General features: G+C 46.1%; 1 protein-coding gene across 1 annotated transcript in view; it reads right to left on the bottom strand.

Annotated features, from left to right (window-relative positions):
* Positions 1 to 7,235: 7,235 nt before the first annotated feature.
* Positions 7,236 to 15,394, bottom strand: part of CPEB4 (cytoplasmic polyadenylation element binding protein 4) — a 38,183-nt gene continuing 30,024 nt past the window's right edge. The window contains exons 6-8 of the mRNA XM_040077859.2: positions 14,671 to 14,785; positions 14,305 to 14,486; positions 7,236 to 11,657 (exon numbers count right to left, since the gene is read on the bottom strand). Coding sequence (XP_039933793.1) covers positions 11,430 to 11,657; positions 14,305 to 14,486; positions 14,671 to 14,785 — 525 coding nt within the window. The 3' untranslated portion in view covers positions 7,236 to 11,429. The remainder of the gene's footprint in view (positions 11,658 to 14,304; positions 14,487 to 14,670; positions 14,786 to 15,394) is intronic.

The raw sequence follows: 15,394 nt of genomic DNA, 5'->3' as shown, positions 1-15,394 counted from the left end.
GTGGTCATTCCCCAGACTTTGAGGAGGCTGAGGGTCCCTGTGTGTGTCCAGAGAAAGGAACGGAGCTGGGGAAGGGGCTGGAGTAGCAGAGGGAGCTGGGAAAGGAATCCTGGAGAAAAGGAGGCTCAGGAGGAACCTTGTGGCTCTGCACAACTGACAGGAGGGGCAGCTGAGTGGGTTAGCATGACAAGAGAGAAGAGCCTCAGCCTTGGCCAGGGGAGGCTCAGCTCGGACATCAGCAGGAATTTCCCCATGGAAAGGGAGCTCGGGCACTGGAAGTGCCCAGGGAGGTTTGGATCCCCATCCCCGGCGTGTCCCAGGAAGGGCTGGAGGTGGCACTCAGTGCTCCGGGCTGGGACAAGGCGGGGATCAGGCGCAGGCCGCGCTCGGCGATCCCGCGGCTCTTTCTCCCCTCAGCCGTGCCCGGGCCCGGCCGGCGCAGTGCGGGCGGGCCCCGCCAGGTGGCGCCCGCGGCCGCGCTCCGGGCCGGCGGCGAGCGCGGCCCCGCGTCGGCGTTGGCGTTCCCGGGGTCGTGCGCGCCGCCGGCACGGGGCATGTCGCCTGTGCGGCTGCGAACGGAGAAACAACTCGCACAGGCACAGCCCGACGGTTCGCCGGAGTAATCTCTTGTTTCCCAGTTATAAAAGGGCATCTCCTGCAGGCTCCAAAGGGCGCGGACTAAAAAAGGAGGTTGTAGGTTGACACCGCCACGGAGTCAGGAGCCTTGAGATCAACTGTGACCTCAGTGTCAACTGTGACCTCCTATATCGGGGAAAAACCAGAGGGTGCTGGCACTGCCCAGGCTCCCCAGGGAATGGGCACGGCCCCGAGGCTGCCAGAGCTCCAGGAGAGCTTGGACAGCGCTCCAGGGAGGCTCAGGGTGGGATTTTGGGGCTGTGCAGGGACAAGAGTTGGATCAATGACCCCTGTGGGTCCCTTCCGCTTGGGATATTCTGTGATTCTACAGTTCTCCACTCCACTCCTCCACAAACCCAAACTCCCTCCTCCTCTGTCAAAACCTGCGCTAAACAACTGCGCCAGTGAGGAAGCAGCCAGTGAGTTCAGTTTGGGATATTAAACCCAACAGCTTCATTAAAAACTGACCCTGGCCTACAAACCTCCCCAGCTCCATCCATCCCAAAGCCCTGGTAAAGAAATCCCTTCTTTAGCTGCAACCCCTCAGTGAATCCTCACACACAAACCCAAAGAGCCCCGTGTTCATTCCATGACTGTCTCGGCATTGTGCAGGAACACTCACTGCTGTATCTGCCAGGGCAGGAGCTGCCTGTGCCAGCTGGCAGCTGCTTCCTTCCTCCGGCCTCCTCGGGGCACCACGGCTGCCAAGGCAGTGGTTTCTCAGCACCTGTACTCACAGAAATGCTTCCACCCTGCTAATGCAAACACACAGACCTCGTGGGGCACATTTTGTCCCCTTTTCCCAGCAGCACGTTGCCAGCACTTTGATCTCAAATGCAAATTCAGCTCAGATCCTTTTTAGGATCTGCTGCTACTCAGAAAAATCAATGCCACCTAAAATCTCTCTGCAGATCTGTCGAGTTCAGCTATTTTAGCTGCACACTGCTCTTCACCCACCTTTCCACATGTGTGAACTGACTACCAGCTGGCCACTATCTCTGCATTAATCACTCTGTGCAAACATCTCAGCTTTTCACCACAGCTGCAACTGTCTGGTTAAAAATAGCCCAGGTTCCAGATTCCAGGTTTCAGCCTGCACCTCACTGTGTGCCTTTGCTCTGTGCTCCAATGGCAACTCCTCCATCTCACGACTTGCCTTGGTTCCTGAATTCCATTGCTTCAGTTTTGCTTTGGCCAAGGATGTGCCATCATCCGTGAGCCCTGGCAGTCCTTTTAAAATGAGGCAGTTTTTGGTGCCTACAGCTGGTGCCAAGGAGAAGGAGGGAAGGAGCTGTTGGGACATTGCTGCACGCAGGGTCAGTGATTCCCTGAGCATCCCACCCTTCTGCTGCTGGTGGAGACTTGGGGTTCTCTGAGCATTCTTTGCAGTGGGAAGTACTTACATGATCCCACAGAAATCACAGAATGGGTTGGGTGGGACCTTTACAGATCATCCAGGGCTACCCCTGCCATGGCAGGGACACCTTCCACTATCCCAGGCTGCTCCAAGCCCTGTCCAGCCTGGCCTTGGGCACTTCCAGGGATCCAGGGGCAGCCACAGCTTCTCTGGGCACTCTGTGCCAGGGCCTTCCCACCCTCACAGGGAGAAATTTCTTCCATACATCTCACCCAGACTTACCCTAAAATTCAACATGACTCAGGCAAGGCCATTGCTCATTAACTGTAACATTGTCTTGATCAGCTGCAAAGGGTGAATACATCTGAAGTAGGACTCTGTGGACAGGGAAAAGTGTGCTCATTCTGACAACAGCGACACTCAAACCTTGTTAATTATACCCTCAGCAGTAGCACAAACAATTATTCTATCACCTTCATTTTCACAGAATATTTAATAAGTCACTGGAATGAGGGATTTCATTAGTATGTGGTTACTGCACAAAAGACACCGGGGACCATTTATTAATGTAACCGGGAATCATTATAAAAACAAAAGTCATGACTTCTGCTAAGTCAAAGCGATGAATTTGTCTTCAGCTTCTTCTTACTTGTAAAACTTCATCATTTAGCCTGGCTCTCAGTTAATTGTGTGAGCAGAAATGGGACAGCAGGGAGAGAAAATGGAACAGCACCTGCATTCACAGCAGTGAACCTGCACAGCTCCCACTGCTTTACAAACCACACACATGGGAATTCTTTCCTCCACACCACTCAGAAGGACAAGCCAGTTCTCCCATCTCTTCATGCTGTGCATAAAAATATTTAGTGGACTATAAACTGTGTTACCTAAAAGCCTGAGCCCTCCCCTGGAGAGATTTCCAAATCACCGAGAAGGTCCAGAGGCTTTACAACAAAACCCACGTCAAGGAGATCAAACCCCCTGGCTTAGCAGAACTTTGTGTTACAGCATTTCAACAGATTGCCAATTGGAAATAAAACTATGGGCAAAACTCAAGGAGACAAAGTGAGCCTGAGATTACGGCAGAGTGACACAGCCTGATTTCCAGGAAAGGCAGGTGAGGACTTCCCTTGCTCTGATTTCATTTTTCAAATGAAAAATGAACTAAATGTGCAAGTTATTGGTATTTGTTTCCAAATCAGACAGAGAAACTTTACCAGATTTTAGGCTGCAGAGACTATGACATTAAAGATTAAAAGTCTCCTATTCAGGGGAATGTGCAGTCAGATCCCCAGTGAACACACAGCTGAGGAAGTTCAGCCCTACTGCCATAACCCTCCAGGTGCTGAAAGAATCCTGGCTCATGCAGGATGTAAAATGCAAAGATCACTAAATCATCCCCAGATTCAGCATTAATGTAGACAACCCAAGACCAGACACAGAAAACTCACAATTTCTTACTTCTCCTCTGAGATCCAACAGGCTTCCAGGACAAAGTGTGACCACCAGCACACCTGGCTGCAGGACTGCCCATCCCTGGAGTGTCCCAGGAAGGGCTGGAGGTGGCACTCAGTGCTCGGGGCTGGGGACAAGGTGGGGATGGGGCACAGGTGGGACCCGATGGACTCTGAGGTCTTTTCCAACCCAAAAGATGGAGGTGGCACTCAGTGCTCATGGCTGGGGACAAGGTGGGGATTGGGCACAGCTTGGACTCAATGGATTCTGAGGTGTTTTCCAACCCAAAAGGTTCTGGGATTCTCAGCAGCAAGGGCACCCTATAATGGCACTGAGCATTCCCTCCTCCCTCCCTCCCCCAGAGACAGCAGGATGCTGCCAGGAGAGGAGCAGAGCAGGGCTCTGTCTCCATGGATTGCTCCCTCTGCAGAGAAAATGGAAGCAGTCTCTGCTTTGTTCTGCCCTCACATTCCTCCCCCTCTGTAAAAGCAACGCTTGAGCAAATTCCCTTTCCACTGGCTGAAGAGCTGGGCTGATTTTGCCAGTGCGTACTGAGCAACATCTGTCCGTGCACAGCTGGCCCACTGCAGCAGGGCTGGGGGCTGCTGCTGCTGCTTCCAGGAGAATGCCTCAGAAACTTAAGGAATCCCATTTAAACTCAGCAGCACTCGGCATGAACGTGCTCCCAACCCAGCCCAGCACCGGGCATCAGCTTAAAGCCACAAGCAGTGCCTTGCAAAGTGATGCTTGGCCAAACTGACAACTTAATGCACAGCAAGGCCTGAACAATCCCTGAGCAAACTGATCCTGGCCCGTGAGTCAGCAGCGATGTCAGATGGTGATTTACACTGAGCAAACATTTTTTTTCAAGCCTTGGGCTGGAGAAGGCTGGTGGAGATTTTTTTTTTTTTTTTAGTGCATTGCTCTCCTTCCACGGATTTCAGGTCTGGTCTGAGTTACTGAGGCACACAGTGTGTGTCCACTGCCTCTACCCCATCGCTCTGCCATTTAAAACCAACGTTCTTCACTCCCATGAAAAGCAAAGCAACTCATAGTTTTGGGATTAAAAAATACCCCACAGCTGAGAGCAATAAAACTACATCCATTTTAACCATTAAAAATAATACAAACCCAAACATGTGTCCTCACAGTCATTCTTGGCCTGTGCTGTGCTCAGAGGATTTAATCTCAGCTTTCATGACTCACCAAAATTAAATTTCAGGAGGAAAAATGCAATCAAACACTGACTTAATACATCTCTGTATTTTATGTATACCGGGAGGACTGAGAACTTTGGACCAGCAAATTTTGTGGAGGAACCTTAAATGAACACAGTCTCCCACGCTTCAGGAACAAAGTGACTGAGGCAGCTTCCCTTAGGGAGAGATGCATTCAAATAAATCAGCATTTAGCATCAAATTGTCTCTCTGACAAGCCCTGCAAGAAATCAGGAAATTATAGTTCCTGTGCCATGAGAACAGGTGATATCTGATGGCATCAATCAGAGCATGGGGATGCAGGAAGGCTTTCAGTGATGTATTCAGAGCACTGATTCACCCCCTTCAGTTCCTCTGAGAGCACAGACAGCTGTGAGGATATTCTTATCCCACAGGCTGTTTTTCACTCTGACAAACTGAATCAGCTTATTTCACACGGAGGAAGGGATGGCAGCATTTCTCCTCATCTCCCCTTTCCGAGGCTACGACTCGTCCCAGGTTCCCTGGAGCCTCACCGGGCGTTTCGGGAGAGTCAGGACTGAGCTGAAGGTGTCCCACAACAACCCGAGAGCTCAGAGCCTGTCCTGGAGATCAGCTCAGCCTTTAAATCAGGGGGAGATTGGTTCCATCCACCTCCTGCACCGGCCTGGAATGTGGCAGCTCGTTCAGTGCAAGTAGCACCCGAGAGAGCTCCGGGGCACTGTGATGGGGGCAGCTCCTGCAGCAAGGAAAAAGCTGGAATTCACACACGGTGGGAATTCTGGAATTCCACCCAGCATGGTTTACCTCCATCTTCTGGAGCCTCCCTGGAGAATTTACTTACAGCTTCAGTGCAAGTGAAACCCAAAATGGATTTGTTGTGTCATCTGCCCAAGAAACTTACTGGCAATTCAGAATCAGCCTATCACTCCCAACAGTGATTATTTGGAGTTTTGAATGATCCAGATCTTTCCCCTTATTGATTTCATTGTTTTAGACTCTGCCTAGTAAGAACATTTAAACATTCACCAAGCATTCTGCCATCTTCAGAACAGCAGAATTCTAGAATGAATAGACACTTTAATCCCCAACTCTAAATCAAATGTTGGACCCGGGGAAACTCTCTAAGTTTCAGGACTTTGAACTGGAGTCAGGCAGGGAGTGAGTGCCGTGTTTGTGAAGGACATTGCTGATTCCACCACCACGGCACCCAAAGCCTTAAACCTCCCGTACTCCAGGACCAGATTTCAAGTCTGTCACACTCGTGAAAAAACATGAACACATAAGGAAGCACATGTTGTCTAAAAGACCATTTGCACTTGAAAACAATGTCAAGAGCTGTGGCTGTTTCCTCACAATCCCAGCGCAGGGAACAGAGGGATAAAGTTTCCCAGCCAAGTCACGCTGGAACTGCTCGAGGGTGTCTGGAGCTGCGTGGCTGGCACTGAGCACTGAGGAATTCCTGACTCCCTGGGCAGGCAGGGCACCTCCAGCCACTCCTGATCCCAACCACCTCAGCCTTCTGTTCAAACAGTCATGGCAGGGGAATTGGGAATATCTGCGTGCAACCACCAGCAAAGCTTCGCATTCCTGTGAAAAGCCAGTTCCCGAAGGCTGGAGCTGCTCCACGTGCACCAGGGGAAGGCAAAAGCAAGTGAAGTGATCAGCGCTGGCAGAAATGATCAGAGCTCAGGAGCACCCACACAAAGGAGTGAGAGTCACCACCCACTGAACATTTGCATCACAATTCCTCCAGGGATGGCACTCGAGATCAGTGACAACTCTGGGATTCCTTAAGCACCTGCTGAACAGCCCTTGAAGAGCAGATCTGTAAGGTAGCAACACTTCACACGGCTTTTCAGGTATTTCAAGTTTAGGTATTTTAAATTAAAGGCTGAGACGAGCAAGTTCTCTGATACTGTCAGATCACAGGCCTGAGACAATTAAAGAGGATCCCTTGTCTGACCCTGCCTTGCTGGGTTCTGCCCTGGTTCTCTGTGTCCCACTGCACGGAGGTCTCTGACAGGCTGGAGGAGCTGAGATTGTTCATTGTTGAACCCAACTGTGGCCTTCCAGCAGCTGAAGGAAAGATGGAGAGACCCTGCACAAGGGATGGAGTGACAGGACACGGGGAACGGCTTCACACTGACAGGGAGCAGGTTTAGATGGGATGTTGGGAAGGAATTCCTCCCTGGCAGGGTGGGCAGCCCTGGCACAGGGTGCCCAGAGCAGCTGTGGCTGCTCCTGGATCCCTGGAAGTGCCCAAGGCCAGGCTGGACAGGGTTTGGAGCAGCCTGGGACAGGGGAAGGTGTCCCTGCCATGGCAGGGGGTGGCACTGGATGGTTTTTAAGGTCCCTTCCAGCCCAATCCGTTGTGGGCTTACCTGTGCCTCAGTGGCCGCTCTCCTCGCCTGCTGCATCTTCGCCTCTGCAAGGAACCTTTGCTGCGTTTGTGAGCAGAACGGGGCAGCAGAACTTCCCCTAAGGCCCTTTTCACCCCACTAAAGTCCCCTCCCCAAGCCCCAGGAGCTTCAGCCACAAAGGAAGGAGTTCCTGCAGGAAGCTCAAAATAAAAAGGTTAAGGAGAAACATTGAGTTAAAAGTTTTATTCATTCAACATCTCACATTACAAATATTTAAAAATTATATGCATACTGGTATAAATAGTCATTTGCAAACTATTTAATAACATTAATTTTCACTAGCACTTCAACAAATGAACTCTTTAAAAAAAGTAACTTGTGTTATATAACTTAGAGTAGAACATACAAAAATATGAACTTAAACGTGAAAATGACTTTAATAAAAAATGAATTACCCTTATTTAAAATGCTATAATAAATACTACAACCTCCCCATACACAGTAAAAACTATATGGAAATTCAGCCAAGTAGTACAATTAACTGACATACTTAAATAACTTTTCCTTCTGATAATATGAGCAATACATCGGGGGAAAAACATATTAGGGATTAGTAAAAACTAGACACCCACTTGCTAAAAGTTTCACTTCCAAAAAATATAACAAAAAAATCTGATGAAAATTATAAAAACTAATTATACTTTAAAATTTAAAAATATAAAAAATAAAACAGTTGAATACAATATTGTCCCAATTCTTACAATGCTATCACAGTAGCTTTAAAATAAGATAATAAAATAAAGCAAATGACCAAAACGTTTTATTCCATTTTTTTTTAAAAATAATCTCAAATTTACATTAGTAGAAAGATTGATTTCTGATTCTTTTCTTTAGAAACACCAGCAAGAAAGAGGATTTACTAGAACAGTAGAAAATGACATTTTTAAATGTCTGCAATTAAAAACAAAGAATTACACTGCAAAGATCTTCCAGAAGTCTGAAATAGGTATTGCACATAACTTGAAGTTAACTTGCCACAATTCATCACATTCAAGTTTTAAATCACCTTTGAACAGAAGGTTTGAACTCTTCAAAAACACAAGGGGTGAATTATCAAGTCTTTCCAACAGCATCCTTATAAAAGGCTAAATTCAGTCACTGCAAGGTTGAAATTTGCATTCTGCAGAGGTCTGTGTATGGAGAAGTAGAGACTATACCAAAAAAGCACGGGGCAGTGGGGTTCCTTTACATATAAAATAATCAGAAACACTTTATTTTACATTGCAAAAATAACCATGGAATTACTCTGTCGCTCCCCCCACCCCGGGAACGCCGCTGCTCATTAATGACACCCCCCCACCGGTAGCTAATTGCACGTTAATGAGCCTGGGGCTACACGGTAACCCCACAGTGCAATCAGGAGGCTCGGCCAGCACTCGCGAAGCACAGAGTAATGGAGAGAATTGTTTATGCCCTGTAAATCGAAGTGTAACCAAAGGATCTGTAAACACGCTTGTCACACAATCACAAGTGAATATTAGTAGAATAACGATTTCTTACATTAGTCATGCATACTAACATTACATGCCTGCCCACCTAGCAGGCTCTCTTTTATTCTTTAAATATAATTTAAAAGAGCAGACACGGTTCTGCATCAAACACCTAACATCGATTCTTTATTAATAATAAAAATGGCTAAACATTCACCAAAAACGTCCGCATTTGTGTATAATTTTTAAAAACTCAGTAAGAAGCGGTAGACAATTTTGATGGTTCTTGACTTTTAAATTTCTACACTATATTTATGCATTTAAATTTCAAGGGTCTAAAGACAAGTGTCATTTGTCACTTTCATGCTTTTTCTTCATTAATTCTCAACTTTACATATACTATTTCTTAAATTATATGTACACCAAATACCTGGTGCTGGGCTAAGATGTTTAAGCAACATGCTTTCTTTTCTCTGCAGATTCTAAAATAGCATTGCCAGTGCACAACATCCATAATTCAAAATGTATGCAGAGCACTGAAATGTATAAAAAGCAGAATATAAGAAAATAAAATTTATTAAAATTATTTATATTAAAAAATGAAGTATATGAAGATCTCTCAGTAATAAAAGTACAAAAAGCTACTCTTTGCAATATGAAAAATTGAGGTATTGCATAAAGAGATATCCCGTCAGTGAAAAGTGTGCCTAAAAATGCTCACTGTTGGAAAAACAAGATATACAAAAGTAGTGCATAACAAATATACATTATGTGCATGACAAAATAAGTTAGCTACAAAAACACTGTACCGAAATTCAGCAGGTCATGTACAAAGGGAAAAAATTATTATTCAAAGCTAGTTCTCAAACAGTGTTATTTTCTTGTAATGGAAACCCACCTCACCTGTTTGCTGGGTAGGATCGGCACAATAGCACACCCCAAGCCACCTACAAGCATTAAAAAAAAATGAAAGGAACATTCCAACTAGAATTAGGTACTTCAGAGAAAAAAAAGTCCCTGACAATCTACACAAGAGCACTCTGCATTTGCATTACTGTTGTCAATATTTTCAGGGATTTCAGTAAAAGCAGCTCCCTTGCTATACTTGACTAATAGACAGCAAATGTCTCCATTTTGACCTTTGGAACTTGGTAAGGTATCAGTTCATTAAAGCCTGTATTGAACAGAAAAACTGCTTCTCATAAAGATAATGGGGGCTGGGGGAAAGGGATGAGGGGGGCTTTGAAGGGAGCAGATGTTTTCCAAGCAGTGCCAGGGCAAATCTTTGGTTTGGGAGACTCTCGGGTGGTTCCAGGCCCCTGGGGCCGGGCAGAGATTGCCACAGAATCACTTTGTTTGCACACTGCTACATCCTTGGTGGAGAAGTTGGCCAGGGCATTTAGTTCAAAAGTACTAAAAATTAATTTTCAGAACTACTCCTTCATTTCATCTGTTTCAAACTAAACCCTCTGCACCCACTCGTCAGCGTTCGGTTCACGTGTCCTGGGCTGATGCTTCTCAAGGCAGGACTGAGTTCCAATAAAGCCGGCGTTAATTAGCGGTGTTGGCACTTCCACCTGCTCGTCTTTATCTCCCCACAATTAGTTCTGAAGAGCTGGGATCTGAGCTGGGATTCTTTCTACAGGAAGAGTAAGAAAGGCATCGGCACACTTGCACCATTCCGTGCACAAAATTGGGCCAACGGTGCAAAGCAGGATTTGGAAACTCCTGGATTTCATTCGTGCCTTCTGTTACTGCTAAATTTGAGGGGACTGAAAACTGACTTTACAGCCAAGATGGGAAACCAATAAGCAGCCAATTTGAGTTTGTGTGCCACAATGGGATATCAAAACTCCAGTAAAAATCAGTGATATCCTTGAGGTATCTTTAGGTTTTTCTACTTTTTCACGTCAAAATGGAGAGCAAAGGCTGGCCCCTGATGAATGTTAGTATATTAGGATATAGAGTTATATATAGCCATCAAAAATAAAATCTATATATTTATCCTTCAGGAGAGGAAATGCCAGTTCACTAGTTGTCATTACTCTAGCTTTGGTAGGATATCTAGGGCTGTAACCAGACAATTGAGTTCTCACAAAGAAAAAAAAAGTGCACTCCCCCCTCAGTAGTAACTTTACTCAACTTTTACATTCAGGAATTCTTAAAATGTAATCATTTTGATGAAAATATACTAAGCTCTGCTATCTCGTTAGTAATTTGGATGTGGGTGGTAGCCAGAGGCACGGTCAGATACACACCGAGCTAAAATTTCAGCCTCAAAACCCTTAAAAAAGTTTTAAAAAAAAAAAAAACAAAACAACCAAACAAAAAAGATCATTAATATAGTGCTGCTTCAACTTTGCTCATGCATTTCTGTTGCTTTAAACATGCTCTTTCCTGTTGGTAGGTAAATGCTAACTTCATCTGTTGCTGGAAAAATCCAAAGTCCAAACAAAAAAAAACAAACCAAACAATAAAAAGAGAGGCAAAAACAGGCTTCCCTGGGGGAAAAGTGTCAGAACAGACTGATAGTGTTATTGTTACACGGTTATTTAATAAAAGTATTATTATGTTCTTTATTAACAATAATTTAATTAAAAAACCAAAATACTCTATTGTTTCAATTCTCTTCTCTTAATATTTTTCTCTCCTCTAAGAAAACGTTGCAGGAAATTAAGTGTTCTCTGGGTAGTAAAGACACGAGAACGCAACTCGCTCGCAACATGTTATCGATACGAAAAGGAGTTCCCAATACAGTTTTCAATGACAAGATTCTATAAAATACCCATTTATAGGTCATTCTTTCGTTTAGACTATTGTTAAATTACAGACTACTACAAAAGGACATGCTGTGAGTGAGGGGCGGGGCGGGGAGGGCGGTCGGGAGAACAGAAGAGTGCACTTAATTGGAGGCCTGCAAATGAGCGATCCTTTAGTTCCAGCGGAATGAAATATGTCTTGGGCGATCCCCTCCCTCCTTCACCAGGGGCTTGTGGAATTCCCTGCCGGCACGGGAATGGATAGCAGCCCAGCAATATTCACAGTAATACTGCAGACACGTCACGTTAGCGCAGAAGAACGGGGCGAACTTCCCGCCGCAGCGGGCGCCCTGACACTCGTCACACAGCTGATCGTCCAGGACATATGGCTTAACTTCCACCTGCAGCCACGAAACAAGACAGTTGGTCACTCTCCGGGGCAAATTCGTAATTCCACACCCGTGTTTTAGCAGGGCAGCCAGCAGTTATGCAGTAGGGAATGCTACATTCAAGATTTTCCCCCTCGTGATACTTCGACGCATCTATGCCTTCCTTGATCCTTAAGAAAAACCCCCAGAGATCAGTGCTGACCATGGGTCTCACACCTGCTGTCACTGATTTACAGAAAGGCTCAAACAACCTGTTGACTGACACCAAAACCTTGGATAATTATGGGAGTTATTTTCGATGCCCAATTAAGCTCCGTCCCTTTCAGGCAGGAATGGAAGCTGTTTATACAACACAGTAACTGCTGATTAAATATGCACATGGCCTGAAAATTGCACTGTCTGGATTCCCAACGTTAAGACAATTCATTTATTCTCTAAATAAAGACTTCATTTCTGTATTTTTTCCATGGCTTAGTCCTCTCAGCAAAAGGAAATCCACCTGATCTTTTGGGGATCAAATGAGAGGCTTAACAGGGGACTGATGCCCTCCTACGCTGCTGGCATTAAGGGCCAGGTGATGGGCAGGAATTCAGAACAGCAGAAATAAATATAGGTACAAATTCCTGCTCTAGAAGGGTTTGTGAACCTTCTCTGAAGCTCATTTAATGTGTTGTTTTCACCAACATTTTCAAACACCCAGGCTGTGACTGGTATCTCTGCTGTTATCTCTGCATCTGGCCTGGGACTGCTCCTCTCTGCACCTCACAGGCCTCGGACACACCTCAGGCAAATAAGGACATTCACAAGTTCCTGGGTTTTTAAACCCACCCAATTTTATCACAGTCCAGATGGCACTGCAGCAGTTTGATGTCACTTTTGCTTACAGGACACATAAACTGCTCAGACACAGCAGAACAGCCTTTTTAATGACCTGCTTTTCTCCTCTTACAGCGCTCGAGTTGCATTTCCCAAAACCCCGCCCTGCCAACTCAGTCAATTTGTAGAAGAGCAGAGGCAGGCAAATATTCCTAACACCACATTCCCCATCCCTTAATCTGCTGTGCAGTGGGAGGTTGGGGGTTTTTTGAGGACTGCTGCCTTCTCCAAGTGCTAAAAGAACAAAGATACCACACAGGCCTCCTTCACGTGGTGATTCTGCATTGTTCCCTCGGCTCAGCCACCTTCAGGACCAAACTGCGGCTCAGGTGTCCTTGTCACATTTATTCTGAGTGTGACACGGCTGTAACTGCTCCCTGCAGTTATTTATTTTAAATAAATTAATCTCTGGATTTCCCAGCTCCAGAGAAAGCCTCAGTTACAGCAGCTCCATCAGGCCCACTCAGGGTTGGAGCCTCAGCCACGGAACCCTTCCTGAGCATTATCTCATGGCACACCCTTTAGCAGCACCTCCTTGCCTAATTTTTACAGGAAATCCCTTCTTGTTACTTTTTTTTTTTTTTTAAACTAATTTTATTTTTCTTTTTACAGAAAAACAGTATTGGAAAACTGTTAATAAACAGAACCTCAATTAAAGCTAGTGCTGCTGTATTTTTACCTCCCTCGTGCACCCCATCTCTCCTATAATGAATCCTCTCTGAACATTATCTCCCCACACAAAAACTACACCAAAAAAATGAGGAAATAAGGAGTGGGAGGAGAGAAAGAAGGGGAAATAGATTGCAAAATTTTTTGGGGGGGTTTACAAGTACTTACTTAAATTTGTAGTCCCACCAGCTTCAATGGACCTATTCACCCAAGTGTCTGCTTATGCAAGCACAAGTTGCACAAGGGCAGCCCAAATTATTTGTTCAAAGCTGTACAGAACTTATTTCAGAGCCAAGATTAGAACAAAGACATTCCAATTCACAGGCCCACAGTCAGATTGTTGTTACAATTCTTCTGCTTTATAGCCAAAGCAGAAGTGAAATGATAATGGGCTAATCAGCCAAGTTTGGAGGCTTTCCACTGTATTAACTATAAAATTAAGATCAGCAGTGACAGTCATGTAGGAAAAATCCAGAGACAAAGGATGCATTACAAGAGGAGATGTGAACATCTGAGTTTCCCAAAACTGTGGTCTGAAGAGCACTGTAACTGGCAATTACATTTTAGAGAGATGAAGAGGGCAGAAAGCAAAGTGCTGATCCATTTGGCATATTCCTCTAATTTAAAATAATAAGGAATACAATAATAAAGGAACGAAATATCCAAGCACAGGCTGTGCAGTGTGACTGGGACGCTGCAGGGCACAGTAACAAGTTTACAGGATGCTCTGGGACTCCCAGCACACTTTGGGGTGGTTCTGCCTGTTCTCCCAAGGGCTGCAGAGCAGGAGGAAGAGCTGCCCCAATACCTTGGCAGATCCCTCCCCGCACCCCACAAACACTACAAATCCTCGCAGTGGGAGCATCTGAGGAGCGCAGTATTCTTAGAAAAGGCCAAGGCAGCTGCCACACTTCCCACTACACTCAGCAACTCGAGAAAGCCATTTTCACAGTCACCTCCCACGTGCCAGCACCACCAGCTCCCCACCGCTCCGCTTTTACTCCGCGCCGCGCGCGAGAGGCACTAAAACCGGGATTAACCCGGAGCACCATTGCCAAGGACCCCTGTGAGGCAGAGAGGGCGTTGCAGAGGAGCAGAGGGGCGCAGGCCTTACCCGTTTATCAATCTCTCCGTGCTGCAGCTGGACGAAGCGGGCGCTGATAGCAGCAATGTAGCTCTGTTGGTTGGAGAACGCCACCCGCCCAGCTCCTTTGGGGTACTTGAGCTCGGGGTCGGTGTCGATGCCGGCGTAGCAAACCCCTCCGTAGAGCCGGTCCATGATCATCGCCAGCTCCACTGCAGCACAAAGCAAAACCAAACAGCGCTCTAGGCTGGCTCCTTTCTCTCCAAGCACAGCCTCAGGCCACCTCGCATCCCCCACTGCGGCACCGCGCTCGATATTCCCTCGCTGCCGGGCTCGCTTCCCCCAGCGCTCCCCGGCCCAGGCTGCGCATCCAACGCCCAGCGCCGCAGCGTGTACCTGCTCGTAAAGGCCGAGGAACACCACCAACAAAAATGGTTTTTCTTGGGTCAAGAGGCTGGGAACCATCCATCACAAAATCACTATCACTAAGGTTCCAAGGCCGGATCTGAACCTACGGACAAAAAGCCTGTGTTTTTTTAACTGTTCACAATTCAAAGTGTCTCGGTAATATAAATTACAACAGCGTCCTACAGAGAAGTAAACTTCTTAAACAGCTGTACTTTCTAAACTCTACTCGTTCAGCAATGATTTCTCCAAATGAAATGGTAACGAGCTCTCTTCACACAGACCTTTGGAGGGTGCTAAATTTCATCACTTCCTTGTCACCCAAATTTCTGGGGAAAAAAACCCTCACCCTCTGCTGACACATTTACTTAATCATGCCTGAGCTGTGCTGTACAACACCCCTGGTCACACAGATCTGCACTGCTCCTCTTGTCCCAGCTTTATCTCAGTGCAGCAGGCTCCAGAGCTGCCTGTTTAGTTACTGTGCTGCTCCGTATTTGTATTTGGTTACAGCTGGCCAAAATTTGCAGCACAGGACTAGAGCAGAATTGTCCCTAACTATTGACAGACTTGCATCAGCCCCCCAACCATTTGTATGTTAATAATTTACAGTTCAATGCCATGGTATGTTTTTTTAGGATTTACTGTTACATACAACATTTGGATAATATGAATCCTACACATTCACCATAAAATACCTGTCTGGAAATACATC

This window comes from Hirundo rustica, chromosome 14 (assembly GCF_015227805.2).
Source record: "Hirundo rustica isolate bHirRus1 chromosome 14, bHirRus1.pri.v3, whole genome shotgun sequence".
Taxonomy (NCBI): Eukaryota; Metazoa; Chordata; class Aves; order Passeriformes; family Hirundinidae; genus Hirundo; species Hirundo rustica.
The sequence above is the reverse complement of the archived record's forward strand: the minus strand, read 5'-3'. Positions and strand labels throughout refer to the sequence as shown.